This window comes from Muntiacus reevesi, chromosome 1, assembly GCF_963930625.1.
Source record: "Muntiacus reevesi chromosome 1, mMunRee1.1, whole genome shotgun sequence".
Lineage (NCBI taxonomy): Eukaryota > Metazoa > Chordata > Mammalia > Artiodactyla > Cervidae > Muntiacus > Muntiacus reevesi.
In genome coordinates this window covers 200213251-200232330 of record NC_089249.1, presented here as the reverse complement: position 1 = coordinate 200232330, position 19080 = coordinate 200213251, and the positions used below count along the sequence as shown (strand labels likewise).

Below are 19080 nucleotides of genomic sequence, written 5' to 3'. Positions count from 1 at the left end.
TAAAAAAAAAAAAAAACAGTTTTAAGGGACTTCCCGGCAGTCTAGCAGCTAAGACGCCAGGCTTCCAACGCAGGGGAGCGTGTGTGCTTTACAAGCTGGGAAGATAATACTCGCCCTGTTTCCCCTACCCTTGACACTGTACATCAGTGTGTGTGGCTGTCTGAAAGGTGGGGGAGGGCAGCTCCAGAATCACGCATGATTCCTCATAATCTTGGAGTAACAGACCCAGTTTGCAGACGCCCTGGACCAGCTGCCTGCCTTGAGTCGCGTTTCCTGCGGCGTGGACAGGAGGCCCCGCCGCCAGCCTGGGAAAGCCTTCAGCTCCTGGGTCTCCAGGATTTTCCTGCCACTCCTCCAGAGGACGTGGAAGGGCCGGGGCAGGCCGTGAAAGGGGCGGGGCCGGCCTGGGAGGGGTGGGGCCGGCCAAGAGGAAACCGCAAACATCAAACTTAGGGCTGCAGCTCAGAGGACATGCTGTGCCTGGTGGCCCGGTCTTGGCAGGCGGCAGGGGGCAGGCAGAGGTCAGTGGCGCGGCCTGGCAGGGCTGGGCAGGGCCCCATGCCACCTGGGAGGGTGGTGGTTTAGCATGTGGCACCCACCCCATTTCCCTCACATATGCCAGGCCCGGCAAGGGACAGCATTGAGGTCAGGCTTTGGGAGAACTAGGCAGGGGGCCATGGTCCTGGCTGGGGCAGGGTAGCTGTGGGGTTTGAGAGGAGGGCTCCAGAGAGTGGCTGAGCAAATGCAGGAGCAGGCCAAGGCTCCAAGGCATCCCTGAAGATGCCTCACGTACGGCCAGGTCAGGGAGGAGGTGCCACTTGCCAAACCTGGGGTCCTAGGCAGGAGAGGGAATCCCAGTGCCTATGCCTTTCCAGGAAGCCTTTCGAGCAGCAGGGAGAACCCCCTTTGAGCCCCACTTCACAACACTGTAGGCTGTCCCTAGGTGCTGCTAGATACCACTCCCTACAAAGCACCCATCTGCTCTGTGGGCTCCACCCTTGTAGGCCTGTCAGCCCTCACTGGGCTGGCTACAAGGGAGACAGTGGTGCCCCATGGGTTCCTTTGGCCCCTAGCCCACACTCCACATGGCGACAAAATCAGTCCTTCTGAAATGACATCCAATGGGGTCTGTGCCCTGCTCAATTCCTTCTGTGGGTGTCCACCCAGGGGCAATGAAACAACATCCAGACAAATGTATGCTACATGTTCACAGCAGCACAACTGGCTATTCCAGCAAGCAGGACACCTCAGTGTCCATCGGTGGGTAGCAGATAAACACAGTGCGGTCCAGACAGTGGGGCTATTACTCGGGTGTGAAGAGGGGTGAGGCACCAACACACACTGCAACACATATGACTCCTGAGGACGCGATGTCTGGAGACAGAAGCCAGACACAGAAGGCTCCAGGGGCTGATCCCAGACCAGCCCGTTCCAGGCCTTGCAGAGGATGTCCCCCCTCCACCCCTTTGGTGGCACCACACGGTATGATGTTAGTTCCCCAACCAGGGGTCAAACCTTTGTCCCCTGCACTGGCAGCGCGTCGTCTTAACCACTGGACCTCTGGGAAGTCCCTCATCTGCTTTCTTCTTGCCTTCTTGCTATGCTACCTGCTGGTTTCACCTGGCTTTTTCTCAAGACCCCTGCTCTCAGATAAGGAAACTGGTAAGAACAGCAGTCTGAAAGGGACTGGGTTTCTAGCCTGTCTGTTGTCCTTAACCACTGGACTTCACCACCCCCTACACTTTGTCTTCTGCCTCCAGGAAGCCCTCCCTGACACACTGCTTCCCCCTCTTCCTCCCAGGATCTGAAGTCAGCCCTGGGCTGTCCAGCAAAGACCTGCATATGGCAAGAATATAATCATGGTTGAGAGAAAGGAGTCTAGAGAGGGAGGAGGGCCAGCCATGAGGGGGAGGTCTGAATTACTGGGTTTTGTTGAATTAGGTTGCATTGTCCAGAGGTGCCCTGCCCCATCTCAAAGCTATTTTCCTCCCTCCCTTTGGACCCGGGACAGCTGCTTGCCGAACTCCACCTGACCTTGGACTTGGGGAGGCCATGCAATACGTCTTCTGAAGCCAAGCTGCTCAGATCCGCCAGCCACAGGAGGAAGCCCAAGTCGCACAGGAGACCCGCTGTGGGCACCTGGCCCAGGTTCTAGCCTCAGCCTGAGCCCAGCCCACACCTGTGGATGATGAGCCTTCCCAGTGGAGGACCCGGGTGTCCTAGCGCAAGGACAACTGAGTCTCCCAAGCCCCGTCTGCATCCCTGACTCACAGCACCGCCAGGAATAACAGAATGGCTTTGGGACACTAGGTTTGGGGCAGTTTGTTGCAGAACAACGGAAAGCCACGATGTGAGGATGCAAACGGGTTTTTTGACTTTTATTAAATCCTTACAAAACAGAATACAAAATTCCGGCATTGACAGTTGGTGTAAAGGAAAACTTCTGAGCTGTATCAGCTCACCTGGTAGAGTGGAGTTAAAGTGCTTGGATGTTTTTCCCCCACTTAAAAAAAAAATTTTTTTTTTTTTTTTTACACATCTTAACATTGAAACACTGCTGTACCCCCTTCCCCCTGCGCCGGAGCAGCCTGAGAGCCAGGCTCATTCACAGTAACGGTTCTGAGCAGTCCTCCGGGCCTCACTGTTCAAGACAGCGGGGAGGAAGTGATGTCCCACCTTTGGATTTAAAAAAAAAAAAAAAAAAAAAGCGGCTCACAGCTCAGCTTTCCCGAGTAAAATGGCCATGGCGCCTCGCAGCGGGCGAGAGTCCGTTTGTTTTTTTTTGTTTTTTTTTTTACAAAAAGGCAGAATTCTCGGTTGCAAAACATGGAATCACAAATGGGAGAGAAATGATGGTGGGGGTTGGCCTCCCCACCCCCGGAGTCTTTGGAAAGGCCAGTCCACAGATCCGGCGGGTGGGGGCGGGGAGGGGCGGCGGCCCCCACCAGCCACCTAGGACTGCGACAACCTCCAGGCGTGGGGGGACCGCAGAAACGGCGCTCGAGCCCCCCACCCCCGCCTTGAACCCCTCCCCCCACATTCAAGTATTCTTCAAGAACAGGGAAGGGAAGTCAACTTTTGTTTTAGAAAACTAACGAAACAGAACGAACGACTAGAAGCCGGATCGGGGTACCCGCAGAGGCCGGCCGGGACCCCGGGGACCGCCTGCCGGCGCCCCCCCACCCCCTCGCCCCGGCAGAAGCCCGTGTGCACGTAGAAAAGGAAGCCTGTGTATTGCATAGTGTCTCCTACCCGAGGGCCCAGGCGTCAGATCGGGGAGGGCCCAGACTCCCCAGACCGGCGGGTCACGCGACAACGTCTGACTCGGGCGCGGGCGGACGGGGCAGCAGCTGCGGCCTTTTCCTGAAGAAGGGCGGGGCAGAGACGCCGCCCGGGGCAGGGGAGGGGGGCTGACGGGGCATCCACGCCGGACCCGAGGGGCGGCCGGGCAGGACGTGGCCGTGGTCAGACTGAGCCCTGAGAAGGGGCACTCGGGTGCCCGGGTCTGGGGTCCGCGGGACCCCCACGTCGGCTGACGGGCGCCTGTCCAGCCCCTCCCGCTTGCCCTGGCGCCCCCCTCCCGGGTGGGCAGTCCCCAATGGAGGGGCCAGAGGAGGGCCCATCAGCTGCAGCTTAAGGTCAAGGTTCGAGGGAGCCCCGATTGTCAGTCGGCGGGAGGGGGTGGGGGTGTCCAGCGGGCGGTGTCACTCCGCCCTCCCCGCCCCAGGCTCCGCTCCCGCGACTGCGGAGACCTGAGAAGCCCCCGACCCCGCCGCCCACCAGGGTGTCTGTGGGGAGGGAAGGAGCTACCGTCTCATTCAGGGGAAGTGGGGGTGGACAGGTCCCTGAAAACACCGCGAGGGCCGGAGAGGGCGGCGGGGCCCCGCCCGGCCCGGCCCGGGAGACGCCACGCCCTCCTCTCCTGAGTCCCGCGGGCGGAGGGAGGGGCCTTCACAGTGGCCAGGCGTCCCGGGCGGGGCGGCGGGAGGGCCCACCCGGCCGCGTGCCCTCAGCTCTCCTCCCCCCAGCCTGCTTTGCTTTTAACACCTTTGGAAGGGGGGGTGGGGGGAGAGAAACAGAAAAAAAGAAGAAAAAAACAACCAACAGCAAAAACCTTATATAAAAAGACCCCCGAGCTGAGCAGAGCGCCTCGGAATCCAGCCGGGAGGGGGAGGGAGGGGAGGGGGTAGGGGAGCCCGCTGGTCAGGGCGGGCGGGCAATAGCTTAAAAAATCTTTTTAGATCTGACGGATGGGGAAGGCCTATGTACAGAGGGCAGGAAGGCGTCACGCGTGGTCTCCCACCAGGACCACGGGGGCCGAGGACAGGCTGGCGCGCTGCCGCCGCTGGGCCAGCTTGGACTGGGAGGGCGGGGACAGCTGCAAGCAGCGTGAGGTAGCTCGGATGACCACGGGCTGGCCCTGCTCCGCCGCCTCCTCCGCCGCGTCTTCCTCCCGCTGGGCCAGCTGCCGGTTCATGGCAATGGCCTCGGCCGCGAACGAAGTGAGGTCTTTGGCACAGCTGTTCCTGGGGACCGGGCGGGGGTGAAGGTCACCAGAGGGAGAATTAGCCTCGCCTCCACACCCCCCACCCCCCAACCCCTGGGCCAGTGCAGTACCCCAGAGCAGAGGCCGCAGGCCCTAAGAGGTCCCAGTCTCCGACGGGTGGGTGTGGGGCTGGGGCGGCAGTGGGTTGGAGCCCCCCTGTAGGCACAAAAACTCTGCACCTGATATAAGGCCACCCAAGTCCCTGCCCCAGGACTGAAAGGGTTTTTTACATCTTAACATTTAGCGCCCCTCCTGGACTTGGGGCCTCACCTCTGCAGGACCATGGGCGTGGGCAGGGTGTTTTCCGGGGCGCACTGCAAGGAGACAGGAGAGGCGAGGTTGGAGAGCAGAGCCCACCCACCCCCCCCCCCTGCGGGCCGCCCGGATGACTCCGAGAACACCAGAGCACAGGGGTGGTGAACGCAGTTTCACCACCGGTAGCCCGCCAGGCTGGGGGCGGGGTCTGCCTCTCACCACAGCTGCCCCTTCCAGATGGTTCCCAGCTCCTGGAAGAGGGTGGGAGCCCCTTCCACCTTGACTCTTTGCTCCCTATGGTGCCGATCTTTAACCTAAGCACCTATCCCCTGGGTTGACCACTGGGCAGAAGACAAAGACATCGCGCTTTTCCCAGACTGGTGGGTAGAGAGCCTGAAACTTCCGTTGGCAGGCCATGAGTCTACCTTGGCTTGCTGCCCAACTGCCACCTGGCTGACCTCAGCTTGACGCTGTTCGAGAAAGAGGTGGCCCCAGCACCTCCTGGACACAGGGCTTGGCAAGGAGGAGCACCTGCAGTGCAGCTTGAACTTGGCCAGCAGGCAGTGGGGGGTTCCCTACTGCGCCCTAGCTCACTCTGGGGCTCTTCAACTCTTGCTCTGAGTAACCGCAGCCCATCGGCAGAGGCTGGATGGAGGTCTGAGGACTCCCATGCCGCCTGGGTACCCCACTCACCCCCTGCACCCAGGGGTGCTGCAGGACTTGGGCAGCGCTCAGCCTCTGCTTGGCATCACGGACGAGGAGCTTGGAGATGAGGTCTTTGGCAGCAAAGGAGATGTGGGCCCAGTCCTTCTCTGGAAACTCGTACTTGCCCTCCTGGATGCTCTCAAACAGCATGTTCTGGAGGGTACACGGGGAGAGGGGTCAGGTGCAGCCAGCAAGGACTGAGGCCATGTCCCCAATGCCTGGATGGGCAAGCCCAGACCTGGAGTAGCACTCCTCCTCCACCACATCCTGTGTGGCCTGGCCTGGGCTTAGGGTTAGGGAAAGTGTTCTGAGCTCAGCTAGCAAAGCTGGGGCACTGGGAGGCTGGGCCAGAGAGTGGCTTCCGGGAGGCACTTGGGCTCTGCTGGAGTGAGCTGAATCAAGGCGAAATCAGGCCATGACGCCTGAGCCTCAGGTGGTCTGTAGAAGGCTAGAACCTGACCACACCAAACCATAGGCCTTGCCTTACCTCAAATTCCTATCCTCAGGCTCCCAAAGAGCCTCTGGAAAGGCAGCAAGGTCAGGCTGGCAGTGGCCTGCTAATGTGGCCAGCGGTTGGAGGCAAAGCCCTAAGGGGTGCTCAGGGGTACACGCTACAGAACCTGCGGTTGGATGTGCGTTTGTGTGCACACAGGGCAGCCCTGGGGGAGGCACGAGCCGGTCCCCAGGGTGGGGGGTAAGTGTGTACATAGACCAGGCCTTGGGGTGCACCAGGCAGGCCGCAGTGAAGGTGCACAGCTTGTGTGTATGAGTGTGTGTGCGCGCAAACCGAAGCAGGCCTGGCGGGGTGCTGGGGGAGGGGTGCACAGCAGGCGGCCCCTCGCACCTGGCAGGCGGGGCAGGCCTCCCCACGGTCCCAGCCGCAGTCGCTGCCGCAGTGGCCTACGAAGGGCGGGTAGCCGCTGAGCAGGATGTAGAGGATGACGCCCAGGCTCCAGAGGTCGCAGCGCTTGTCGTAGATACTGGCCTCCTCGCTGAAGGCCTCCACTACCTCCGGGGCCATGTACTCCGCGGAGCCGCACTGCAGGCGGGGGCAGGGCGTTAGGGCCAGCGGAGGCGGGAGGGGGCTCACCGATCTGGACTTCCTGAAGCCCGTGCCCGACCAATCAGAGGCTAATAAAGAAAACAGCCCCGCCTTCGCTCTGCCGACCAATCAGAAGCCACCGAGGGAGCCGGCCCCACCCCCACCCCTCACCCCCACCCAATCAACAGGTGCCGGGAACACGCCCAGGCCCACGGAGCCCGCGACTGCAGCCCTGCCCAGCCAATCAGCGGCTGTTGCTAAGCGGAAGCTCAAACTTTGAGGCCTCAGCAGTCAAGCAGGATCCGCACCTTGAGGTTATGTAACTGCGGTCTAGGACCGGATTCGGGACCATTCCCGCCCCCTCCGCCCCTGCCAGCACTGCCCCTCCTCGCAGGCCCTCACCGGGGTGAGCAGTTCTGGGGTGGAGATGGGGGAGCAGTCCCCGTTGAGTTTGATGCCACTGCCCAGGTCAAAGTCGCAGATCTTCACGGGGGACACCTGGACGGGGTTGGAACAGGCTGTGAGGGCTGGGTCCTGGGGGCCTGGTCCGAAAGGAAGGCCGCCCCCTTCCGCGCCCCTCACCTGGTTGGGGTGCTCACAGAGGATGTTTTCCGGCTTTAGGTCCCTGTGGGCGATGCCTGCCGGGAGAACCAAGAACCATCAGGGCTGGTCAGGCGTGGGTGGGCACGTTTTTCAGGAGTTCTGGGCAGGTGGACTGGGTGCAAGGGTGGACACCTAGGACCCCTGGGGCAGGTGGCGCGGCCACCCACCTTTGTTGTGCAGGAAGTCCAGGGCACTGGCTACGTCCTGCACCACCACGCTGGCCTCCAGCTCGTTAAAGTGCCGCCGCTTGTGTATGTGGCTGAGAATGGAGCCTGGGCCAGACCATGGAGAATACATAGGTGTCACCTCCACTGCCCAACGCCCAGCACCCACCCCACCCTGGCAGGGAAGTTCCCACTCTGGTCTCTTTGAACTCAAAGTCCTTCAACCTGAGCTGGGGCCGCCACCCTGAACCCCCAAGGTCCCTCTGATGGGCAGGCCCCCTGGAAGTTTCTTCCTGGTGGCCCTGCGTCGCCAGGCCCATTGGGATCCAGAGAAAAATTGCGCCAGGCCCCACGTACCACCCCGCATCTTCTCAAACACCAGGTAGAAACGGTCCTCCTCCTCGAAGAACTCAATCAGCTCGAGGACGTTCCTGGAGTGCGGGGCAGAGGGGCAGGGGAAAGATTGAGGCTTCCTCAGGCCTGCAGGCAGCCACAGCCACAGCTGTGCCCAGGAGGGGTGCACCTCCTCCACCTCCACCTGCAGGCAGGAGGCATGGGCCCAGGGCCATGGGCCTGCTTCCACCTTGCCCACCTTGGACTGTCTGGCTTGCCCACCACTGGGTCCACCCACGACACAGGGCCTGGCACACAGAGGGTGCTCACTAAGTGGCCACTGTGGGTGATGAGAAGGCTCTTGGGCCCATTCATCCGCTGAAAGGTGGCTAGGGGCCCAGTGCTGTGATGAGGCTAGGTCACGTTACCTGTGTCCCTGGCACTGATACAGCATCTCCACTTCCCTGAAAACCCTGCTCCGAATGTGGCCCGGCTGCTTCTCAATGATCTGAAACGGCCGGGGCGGGGGGGGGGGGGGGGGGATAGGAGTGGTGAGGACAGATACACATACAGAAACACAACTGGAGCAGCTGGATCCTCCACAGCCCGCCAGAAACTTCCCCTGGGTCACGCCTGAAACTCATCAGAGCTTAGACTTTTAGGCTCTGGAAAGCAGAGCTCTCCCATGGGGGCCCAGAATTTACCCGAAGTCAAACTGTGGTGTCAGCACAAACTGGGGGCAGCGTGTCCCCAGAGGCCTCCCAGGAGGGGTAAACATGGCAGGGGAGGCAGAGAGGAGCTGGAGCTCTCCTACTGGAGCAGGTCGATTTGGACCTGGAGCCCCTGCAACTTACACCTTCAGGACAGCAGGTTCTTTAGACGAGGCACCCCCACCCACCGCAGGAGACTGGGGGCCACTGTGCTGACTCACACCCCACCCAGAGAAGTAGAGATGCCTGGGGCACCTGGCTCCTGCCAAGCTCTCCTCCTTGCCCGGGCACCACATCACCACATCTTGTCTCCCAGTCCCATGCTAATCTGGGGGAACACCCCCAGCACCTGCTGGGACCCTCTTCCTAGGCTGGACCTGGGGCTCCCTCTCACTGGGTGGGTGGGCAGGCTTGGTCACCAGCATGCTCGGGGCTCCAGCCCACCAGCAGCCTAGGGGAACGCCTATGGTGTGTTCTGCTGGCCGGGCTCCAGTAGCAAGCTGGCACCATGTCCACTGGCCACTGGGCCTGGGCCGCCACCCGAAGTGCTGTCCCACCTGTCGAGTGACAGATACCCCTGCCCCACAGATTCCAGGGCTCCTTGACACAGTGCCACCAGTCATGCCCTTCTGGAGTTAACTGAACCTCATCCCATCTCCTGGGAATGTGGCTACGGCCCCCACTCTATGGAGGAGACAGCAGTCCCTCTCATGAGGGGTATGGCCTTCTGGGGTTCCCACCCAGACACCCAGCCTGACGGCTCCCTGCCTTGGTCTCCCTGTCCGTCAGAGTGACAGGAGCCAGCCTTCCCAGCAGAGCCCGTAGAAGGGAGGGTTCAGGAACCCCCCAACTATGAAAGTGCTTGATGCTAGGTGTCCAGTCCTGTGGCACCATCATCCACCTCACCCGGGCACTCCCAAGGGGCGGGGACCACAGCCACCCAGGTCACCAGGCTTCCACCAAGGCCTGAGGCTTCCAGCCAGTTCCGCTTGCCTTGGAGTACCTGGCCCTACTTCCTGGGCAGCCAGCCTCTCATGACCTCACCCAGCCCAGATGCAGAGGGTCACGAGGGAAGCCTGGAAGGCTTCTCAGAAGGTGGGGTCTGATGCCTGGCCAGGCATACAGGCTGCGTGGCCACACCCTGGGTCAGGGCAGCACAGGACAGGCAGGAGGCTCTCACAGGCCTGCCCTGGTCTCCCCAGGTGCCCAGCTCCCCAGACTCAGAGACTCAGACTCAGGGTTTTGATCTCTGTATCAATGCCCAGAAGCATTCCTTAGCCCTGGGATAGGAGCCTGGCCCAAATGACCCAGCAGGTGAGCACTGGCTCTGACTGAACCCTCAGCTCTCAGCGACCCCCTGGCAGCAGGTCCTTGGCCACCTGTGCCAGCATGCCACCCCTGGTCACTTCTCACCTGGACTTGGGGGCTCAGCCTGGGCTGACCTAGATTCCCAGGGGTGGCCTGAGTCACCAGCCTTGGGGCCATTTTTAGACACTGGTTTTCCCTGGCTGCCAGTTCGGCAGCTCAGATGCCAGCTCCCTTCCCTCTGCCACCTCTGGTGGTGCCAGACCCCAGCGCTGCTGGGGAGAGGCAAGGGGCGCGCTCTGGTGCCGTGGGCTGGCTCACCTTGACAGCATACTCCTGGTTGGTGATGAGGTTGATGCAGGTCTGCACACGGGCATGGGCACCCTCCCCAAGCACGTCCTCCTGCAGCTGGTAGACATCTGTGGACCCGGCGGTGGGAGTGAGAGCCTCCCTGGGCCAGCCCATCTTCCCAAAGCCCCCACCCCAGTCCGCTCCACTCACCTTCAAACTTGCCTGAAAAGCTGTCAGTGGCCCGGCATCTCTTCTTCTTTTTGCCTCTCTTCTTGGCATCAGGGATGTCGATGGGCTGGCTCGTGGGCATATCTGTGCCGGGAGGGCCAGAGGTGAGGCCCACCCAGTTCGGGAGGCAGCCCAGCCCCCCTGCTCTACCACCAGAGACGTGCCCTCCCCTCAGCCCCTCACCAGGGCGGGTCGGGCACTCTGGGCTGAAGTCAGGCTCCCCGTGGTGGGCCTGGTCTAGGGTGAAGGCCAGCTCGAAAGGATTCTGCCCCTGCAGGAGAGGAAAGGACAGAGCTCAGGCCCACTCCCTGTCCACACACGGAGGGGAACAAAGCCTGGCTTTACTGGGCCACCAGAAAATTGACCCTTCACCCCCAACCTGCAGCCATCAGGGCTATACAGAGGGGATGTGGTACGGGAAAAGGCCAGATGCAGGTAGGGAGGGAGTGTTGCTTCCCAGGCCAGGCCTGAGTTACCATGGGGCCCAGGCTGTGTCATGAGCCTTGGTCTGTTCACCTGCAGGATGGGGCCAGCACCACTACCTGGCACAGGGATCAAAGGCGTGGGGCAGCCACTGGGAAGGACTGAGTCACTGACTTCCCCGGGTGGGGCTCCCAGTCAGGTGGCCCTGCCTGCTTTCCCATGGCCTCCTGGCCTCAGTTTTCCCCTCTGTGAAATGGGGCAGCACAGTCTCCTTTGCCTCACACTGTCCTCTCATCCCTGCTGCACCTTCTTGCCACCAAATTGCCTGTGATGTACCCCCATCCCCCAGCTCTGCGCCTCCTCTCCTGCTCTGACCCCCGTCCTCATCTGCTTTCAGATCCTCACCACGACCCATGCAGGGCACAAGGAAGAAGTGCCTATGGTCTCCCACATGAGCACTGCTGCTCCCTGCCAGAAGGGAACCCCTCACAGGCCCCGGTGTCCAGCTAAGGAAACAGCCCATGTAGCAAGCAGGGGCCAGCTCAAGGTCACCCCCGACAGCCTCCAGGTCCTCTGCAAGGGACCCTAACCCGGGAACAAAGGCGGCTGGGGTTCCTCCCAACAAAAGACAACTGGGATAAATATGTTCCCGCAGAGCAGGTTGAGCATGATGACTGGCAGCCATGCCAAGGCATGAGGGTTGGGACGCTGAGGCCCACCAGCTCCTCTATGAGCTTGCTCTCATTGAGCTCCACGAGTCAGGGCGGACCAGGTGACCAGGGCTTCAGGTGGGTATGGGGGGTCTGCACACACAGCCATGGTGCCAGCCCTGAAGCTGGATGACTTGGGTCAAGTTGCTGCCCCTCTCTGGACCTTGGACCAACTGGACCCAGGGCTTTGGCAGGAGGGCCATCTGACAGAGAAGAAATGCCAAGAGACCCTCCAGGAACACCCAGGGGTCCACCGGCAGAAGAGGCCAGGCCAGGTTCCTTCAGACAGGAGGCCGGGAAGCCAGTCCAGCAGCAGAGGGGCAGGCAGAGGTCAGAGGGAGCGGCTGAAAAACAGGCGTGGGCCCGCCCGGACTCCCCACCCGCCTGCAGATAGTTGCTAGGAGGCCTAGCGGGCGGGGGCGAGGGAGGGAGGGAGCACTGCAGCCAGTGTGCGCGGGCTCAGCCACCAGCCCCTGCCCTGCCCGCCCAGGGCTCTGGCACCCGTAGGGTCAGGGACACAGCTGTGCCAGCACTGGCAATCACTGCTCCGATAAGTTGGCACCGGGTGACCACCTCCACCGGGGAGGGGAGGAGGGGTGGCACCGTGGGGGTGATCAGGAGCGAGAGTGGATGTGAAGCTCGGGGCCAGCGGATCCCCACCAGCTACCCCACCCCAGCCTACTGATCTGAGCACCTGTAGGGAATCGTAGGACTACGGAAAGGTGCAAGGACCTGAGAGAACCTCTGGGTCCTGACCAACCCCCTGCCCCATCCTAGCCTCCAATGCAAAGAGCTAGACCCTGGAGAGAAGAGATGGCCAAACCACCAAGATGAAGGGACAGCAGGCCTGCTCCTGTGTCCTTGTCACCATGTGCAGAGGGCTGGCGGGGTGGAGTTGGGGGGGAGGCCCACGCCTTCCAAGCCTCCACTTTCCCATCTTAAAATGGGGAAAACACATCAGAGACAGCTGGCAGACCAGGGGAGCAGCTGGAGGAGACGCTGAGAGTGGCCAGCCCTGGCCACCAAGAGGGCCACCTCAAAGCCAGGACTCCCTGCCCAGGGTCCCTCCAACTCCCTCAGGGCTCCCACAGTCCCACCTCAGTGCAGGGCTGTAGTGTGGCCTGCAGAGGCCAGTCCGTGCTACCAGGCAGTATGGCCAGACCAGGCCCAGGGCTGGCTGCAGGCCTCCAGTCAGCAGGCCTTGGCAGGAGGTGGCTGGAACCATCCAGAAAGTTCAAGTGTGCTTTGGCCACCGTGCTGGCCCCACACGCTGACCCCATCTTGGCTCCCGCCCAGCCCCCAGAGGGGACAGACCACTACCAGGGACGTCTCTCGTCCACCCTACTCCCGTCCAGTCCCAAACACTTGGACATGCCAAGGCTGGAGCTGCTCTGGGAGGCAGGGGGAAGCCAGGATGACAGGCATGTGGGCAGGGGTGGGGCGCTGGCCTGGGACGCTGCCTGGATGGGCTGGGAATTTTAACCTAGTCTCAGCTTGCTCCTCCTACCCTGGTTGCAGTTCACCTGTAGGCACTGGAGCTCAAGCATACACATACACAGACACAGACACACACACACCCAGGTCCTGCCTTCTCTACAGGGCAACAGGTCCTTGCCCAAGGAGGCCCAGGGAAGCCATTACATAACCCGGTCAGTGGGGTGGGGTGGCCATTGACATCACTGCCTCCCCAGGGCCAGGCCCTCTGGGGCCCCTGCCTAACACCTGCCCGCCGCCCCCCCCCCCCCCAGACTCGCTCATCTGAGACCAGAACTCAGCTGCCACAGCCATGGGGCACCGCAGAAACTTCCTGCTCCGACAGGAAATAGCACTTGGGCCTGGGGTGTCTGGGAGGTGCAGAGCTGGGAAGGCATTCAATCCACTGCCCCATTCTGTAGACCACCCAGGAGGGTATCCTGGGGACTGCAGCCCTGTCTGGGGCTCCTGGAGGAAGGACCTAACAGACCCTCCCAGACCCTCCCATGACGCTGGGGACAGGACTGTGGCTGCTGACTGCCCCAGCAGTGCACACTCAGCTGGGGTCTGCAGGGGACACACAGCCAGGGGTCCTCATGGGCAGGGGCCCCCCAGTTCTGCCTGGGGTTCTTGGAGTAAAGACCCCAGAGGCCCCAGGGCACTAGGAACTGACTGTGGCCTACTGAACCCCTCCCCATACCAGCACATGCCTGGCTGGGGTCTTCAGCGGTCCACATGGGTAGGGGCCCCACAGACTGGGGAGCTCCTGGAAGAAAGACCTCACAGGTCCCAGGGTGCTTGAGACACTACTGTGGCCCAAGATCACCTCCCCTCCAATGCATACCAGGCTGGGGCAGCCCCAGGCAAAGGGTGAGGTTGGCATGAGCCGCGGGACCTGGGGGCGGGCTCCGAGTCCCACCATCGGCCTTTCCGGTGGTCCAGCCCTGGGCGCCCCCAAACCGACCTGACCCTCACCTTGAAGGAACGGTGGAAGCCCTGAAGTTCGGCTGTTTTCTTCTGCACCATCTTCTGTCCGGGCCCCGCCAGCGGGGAAGGGGACGTGGGGCCCGGGGGGGCGGCCCGTGGGAGGGGGGCGGCAGGGGAGGGGACCCTGAAGGCGGGAGCAGACAAAGGAGGGCGTTGAGTGGCCGCGGCCGGCTGCGCCGGGAGCCCGGGCCAGGGCGGCCAGGCTCCGTGGGGCCCGATCCCCGCGCCCGGGCCGGGGCCGGGCCGGGCCGGAGTCGCAGGGCCACACTCACCGGGGTCGGGCTCGGGCCGGGGCCGCAGTGCCGCCGCCCGAGACGCGCAGCCCGGACCCCGCTGCGCGGACCGCGCGGGGAACAGCGCCGCCACCGCCGCTGCCACCACCGCGGACTCCTCGGCCTGGGCCGCCACCGCCGAGAGGAGCCGGGCGCGTCGCGTCGCCGCCGCCTTTATAGGCCAGGCTCGGCCCCGCCCCGACGCAGACCCCACCCCTCTGGGCTCCGCCCATGCGCACACGGCAGGGGCGGGGCTGGAAGGCCCCTCCGGCTACGGGGCGTGTCTGCGCGCCTGCGCCGTGCGTGGCGCGGGTCTCGGGGCGCGAGACTCGGGAAGGATCTTGGCTTGCTCGGACAAGTCTGCGGGAGGCTCGAGGAGACCCGCGGGACCCTGATTCTGAGCTGGAGCCCGGCTCTGCCCTCTGGCAACAGCCCTAGTCTACCGGTCAGGGCCTAGGATGCACTGATTTCTATAGGCAACACGCCTGCTCTAGAACCTGCTATAGCTCCCACTTGGATCTCTCGGCTCTAGGATCTGCCGTGGTTCTCTTTTTCAGCTCCCGGATCCTGGCCCCAGCTGTCGTGCAGGCGCACTAGCTGTCGTTCAGGTGCACCCCAATAGGCTTATAGGCCCAGCTGCTTCCCCAGGTTGCTCCCCAAGAGTTCATCCAATTGTTGACTGGGAAAGGGGACGCAGTAGCGGTTAACGACAGATCTGTGAAGAACAGTCCCTCAGTCCTGCAGAAAGGAACATTTCCCCTGACTGATGGAGAAAAAACCCAAGAGGTAGGGGTGACCAGGACAGGAGGCAAAACACAGCTCCATTTTGGCTGGAGCCCTTGACCCAGGCTCTGAGAGAATGAGCCAGCTCTCCATCCCCGCAGCCCTGCCATGCATGATCCTCAGAGCCCGTATCTGGACACTTGGTGTCTCACGTTCTGCAGAGTAGACTGTCCTCCCTCTCCTCCAGGCCTCAGCCTGTCCACTGAAGCATACGTGCATGCGTGCATGTCTATGTGCAAGCATAGAGAGGTTGGATAAGATGTGGGCTTCCAGAGGCTGCTTCTGGAGCCCAGAAGTCTGAATTCCAGGTGTCATCAGAAAGGCCACACCCTCTCCGAAGGCCCCAGGGTAGGATCCTTCCTACTTCTTCTAGCTTCTGGTAGTTGTTGGCAATCCCCAGTACTCTTTGACTGGTAGCCACATCACCCGATCTCTGTCTGTCTTCATGTGACCATCTTTTCTGTCTCCCTGTGTTTCCTCTCTCTGCTAAGGACACCAGTAATTGTATTAAGGCCACCCTAATCTGGTATAACCTTATTTTAATTTGATCACACCTGGAGACTTCCCTGCTGGTCTGGTGGCTAAGACTGTACTCCCAATGCAGGGGCCCAGGTTTGATCCCTGTCAGGGAACAAAATTCCACGTGCCTCAACAAAGAACACGCATGCCGCTGACCTCAGGGAATAGAAATGAACTAAAGTCTTGCCTCAGGGCTATCTTCCTAGGTCCAGTGGAGCTCCAGTCCTGTGCAGCCTGATTTGGGAGTCTGGCTGGTGGGGGCAGATTTTCCCCCCTAAACCAGAAGCCAGGTCCAGCACTGGACACTGCTCAGAGGAGCTCTCATACTCTCACACAGTCTGGACAGGTGGTCCCTTGGTGAGACCAGCACCACGGGTTGGGAAGCAGGAAACAGAGATGGGAAGATAGCCCCCGCCTTTGAGGTCCTTCCACCCAGGTCTCCTCTCCTCAACCCAGCTGAACAGCCTCCCTGGCTCCTACCCATTCAATGCCGGGAGCCTCACCCCCTACCAGTCGTGACAACCAGACACCTCCCAGCATCTCCTGGAGAGCAGGATCACTCCCCCACCCCAACTGCTTATGCCCTCTGGGTGCCCTGAATCCTGCAGTCCCCCATCCTGTGCTTGAGGAGGGAGCACTTGGTTGGGTGCTGGGAGGGGGTCCTGGTGCACACATGGGCTATTCAACAAGGGTAGGGGCCATGCATTTGTGTGCGTGTCCACGGGTAAATACAGGTATATGCAAACAACCACTGCAGATCCCCTAGAATGGGACACTTGAGTCCCAGGACTGAGCAGCAGAATTAGTCTGGGTGCTGGTTGTTGTGGGAGCCTGGGTTGTGCTGGCCAGGGCGAGACAGCCAGGCCCAGCCCCAGCTCAGTCTGCACTGGGGGGCGGGTGCTGGCAATGGGAATGAGGGAGGGAGAGGGACCTCTGAGCCTGAGCTCCTGGCACAGAGGCCTCAGTCCTGTCCTGCCACAGACTGGCGGCCAGCTCTGGACAGCCTATTGCTGCCATCTTCCTTGAGGACAGCCCTGTTTACAGGCCAAACTCCCAGATGTGCTAGGTGCCCAGGGGCTGGGAGGTACCTGGGGAGCTGGCCACCCTGCCTGCCTCACCCTGGGACCCAAGGAGTCTCGCCTGCCTCTAGGAGATGCCACCTGCCAAGGAGGTGAAGCAGAAAGCCTGGGCCCTGCCTCCCTCCCCTCCTGCCAGCCAGAGTCCCCCTTTGGGGCACTGTCGGGGTTGGGGCAGTGAGGCTTAGTCAGGGGCCAGTCCAGCAGGGGGAAGGATGACACAGAACTGTGGGCAGGACAGACAGACTCTGGAACAAGGATACTCCCCCCACCCAAAGCATGGCAGAGAGGCAGCCAGCTGGGGAAGGGGTCTCAGGATTGTCCTGGAGGAGCAGAGGAGCAGGAGTCGGGAGGCTCTGGTCTGATCAAGGAGGACAAGTCTCCTGCATCAATTGGAGCAGTTCCAGGGCTACACAGCTTTTCCCTCCCCTCCCCAACTGCAGATCCATCCCAGCTTCCTTTGTGGCATCCTAGGTGGCCAAGAGGAGAGGGGTCTGGCCTCCATCTTCCACCTCAGTCATGGATGAGTCTTGGCAGGACTCAGGCCAAAGGTGCAGGGAACCAGCTCTCTGAGAGGCAGATTCTACAAGGTGACTCTACCCATGTTGTACGTGGGCATCTCCCCCAAAGCCTAGAGGATACAGCAGGCAGGTCCTGAATCCCCGGGCCTCTGCTCCCCCTGCCCTCTGTGGGCCTGAGGAGGCAGACTGGTTGGCTGGGTGGGGTCCACTCTGACCACCTCCTCCTAGGCCTGGCAGGGTAGCTGAGCCCTGGGATCCTGGGGCCTCAGTCATGCAGAGATCACCTCCCAGACAGCAGCCAGGGGACCCAAGGACAGCTCAGGACCTCCAGACTCAGCAGGGAGAGCCCCCAGATTTAGCAAATAAAAATACAGGATGCCACTTTAAATTTGCTTTGATTAAATTTATTGCCACTTGAATTTCAGATAATGAATAACCTTTCGGTATCATTCTCATGTATACCCCATGCATTAGTATATCCAAAATAATTATTCATTGTTTGTCTGAAATTCAAATTTAAATGCGTATCCTCTATTTTATCGGCAATCCTACCAAGGGGTAATGGTAAAGACTTTTGTCTTCCAGTGCTAAAAAGAAGCACCCGGACTTCCCTGGTTGTCCAGTGGTTAGGACTCTGAGCTTCCAGTGCCTCACTGCATGGGGCACAGGTTTGATCCCTGGTCAGGGAACTAAGATCCCACATGCCACTTGTAGTGAAGCCAAAAAATAAAGCAGAACTTGTTGGGTGCAAGTGTGTGCGAGTGTGACTGGACTAGGGTGTGCATGTGTCTGTATACGTTTAGAGAAGCTCTAAGCCTGCGTCCGTGTGGGGTAGACTGTGCACAGGTGGAAGTGGATGGAGAGGGTGCATACACACAAGAGAGCAGTAGGTGCCTGTACTTGGTGGGGGGTGGGGGTGCTGGGACCACTGCAGTACCCTCATAAGCCCCTGCCTTTGTGTGGAGTGCTGGGCCCCTCCCTCCTCAGCTCAGGCGCCTGTTCTTCTTGTTCCCACCTGTCTGGACCTCCAGGGACAGGAACCACCAGTCTCTGGTCTTATCAGATCCCCAGGTAAGTGAGGGTCATGGTTAGGGTCATCACTGGGCCCTCACTGGACTGGGGCCTCTGGACGTGAGGCCCGGTGGCAGGAACATCTGATGCAAGTGGCTGTAAGTGTCCCTTCCTGCTGGCTGACTCACAGCCCGCTCCATTCCAGTGGCTCAGCAGTCCTGGGGAGGGAGCCAGGCCCGCTGTCCTCAGTGGGGGTGGGGAGAGGGCAGGGAAAAGGGAAAGCAGGGGCGGGTGTGGCCAGGAGTCATAAGCTGGCTTGCCAGCCTGGCTGTGGGTGTCTCTGCAGCTGTGGAGCCTGCTCTGCTGCGGTGGTTGTGTGGCCTTTCAGGGGTCAGGCACTGAAAGTTCCCTAGGGGGTGCAGGGGCGGGGTTGGGGGCTGAGCAGTGCTGCCCTAACAGCTGGCCAAAGGCTACACTCTGCCACTGAGATGGGTCGTTTGGCTTGTAGTCCCACTTTCTCTCTGGGTCTCAGGCAGTGTCATCCTGATGGCTGTCAGGGGAGTCAGGTCTTCCACTCGCAGCTCCCCTGCCCCCCAGCAGTGATCTGGGCATCACCTACAGGAGCCCTTGGTTTTAAGGAGGGTGAGGGGCTTTCCCAGGAACCTGTGGATATGAAACCTTATGAGGCAGAAGGGACTTTACAGATGAGATCAAGGGCCAAGAGATGGGGATGATCCTGGATTAGGGGGTCAGGCAGTGTCATCACAGGGTCCTTATAAGAGCGAGGGGGAGGGTCAGAGGCAGGGAGAGACGGGAGATGTTGCCTTGCTGGCTGTGAGGATGGAGGGAGGGGCCGCGATCCAGGGAGGCGGCACCTCTAGAACTTGAGAAAGGCAGGAGCCGGGGCTCCCCTGGAGTCTCTGGAGGGACCGGCCCTGCCCATGCCTGGATTTAGCTTCATGAGACCAGAAGACTCCTGATCTTCAGAACTGTCAGAAAATAAATTTATGTCAGTTTTGAGCCCCTAAATCTGTGGTATTTTATTACAGCGGCCCTAGGAGGCTCATACAGGCACTAACCCCGGCAGCATCCCAGAGTCCCCATTTAGCAGATGAGCAAAATG

At 61.1% G+C, this 19080-nt stretch overlaps 1 protein-coding gene and 1 long non-coding RNA gene across 4 annotated transcripts; one reads left to right on the top strand and one right to left on the bottom strand.

The window, feature by feature from the left end:
• Nucleotides 1–429: 429 nt before the first annotated feature.
• On the top strand, nucleotides 430–2795 carry LOC136155908 (uncharacterized). Its single transcript, XR_010660889.1, has 3 exons — nucleotides 430–521; nucleotides 1214–1482; nucleotides 2012–2795. It is a non-coding gene; the product is annotated as an uncharacterized lncRNA (long non-coding RNA).
• MKNK2 (MAPK interacting serine/threonine kinase 2) lies at nucleotides 2366–14184 on the bottom strand. 3 transcript variants are annotated; one of them, XM_065918124.1, is made up of 14 exons: nucleotides 14048–14184; nucleotides 13764–13899; nucleotides 10366–10453; nucleotides 10165–10266; nucleotides 9985–10082; nucleotides 8077–8156; nucleotides 7673–7746; nucleotides 7319–7423; nucleotides 7131–7186; nucleotides 6951–7046; nucleotides 6351–6545; nucleotides 5495–5659; nucleotides 4817–4860; nucleotides 2366–4520 (listed from the first exon to the last, which is right to left on the bottom strand). In XM_065918124.1, exons 2-14 carry the CDS (start codon nucleotides 13812–13814, stop codon nucleotides 4286–4288), a joined length of 1389 nt encoding a protein of 462 aa, XP_065774196.1. In that variant the 5' UTR covers nucleotides 13815–13899; nucleotides 14048–14184; the 3' UTR covers nucleotides 2366–4285. The 3 variants fall into 3 exon arrangements, with proteins under 3 accessions (XP_065774196.1, XP_065774197.1, XP_065774195.1); XM_065918125.1 differs by having other exon boundaries at nucleotides 2366–4526; nucleotides 10177–10266; XM_065918123.1 differs by having other exon boundaries at nucleotides 4103–4526.
• Between the last annotated feature and the right edge of the window lie 4896 nt (nucleotides 14185–19080).

Excerpts from the sequence above, each read along its gene's own strand:
- MKNK2 (XM_065918123.1), bottom strand. The coding sequence starts at position 13,814 with ATGGTGCAGAAGAAAACAGCCGAACTTCAGGGCTTCCACCGTTCCTTC. Across the intron at positions 10,454-13,763 it reads GCTTCCACCGTTCCTTCAAG|GGGCAGAATCCTTTCGAGCT; the intron begins GTGAGGGTCAGG and ends CCTCTCCTGCAG. Across the intron at positions 8,157-9,984 it reads ACCAGGAGTATGCTGTCAAG|ATCATTGAGAAGCAGCCGGG; the intron begins GTGAGCCAGCCC and ends CGGCCGTTTCAG.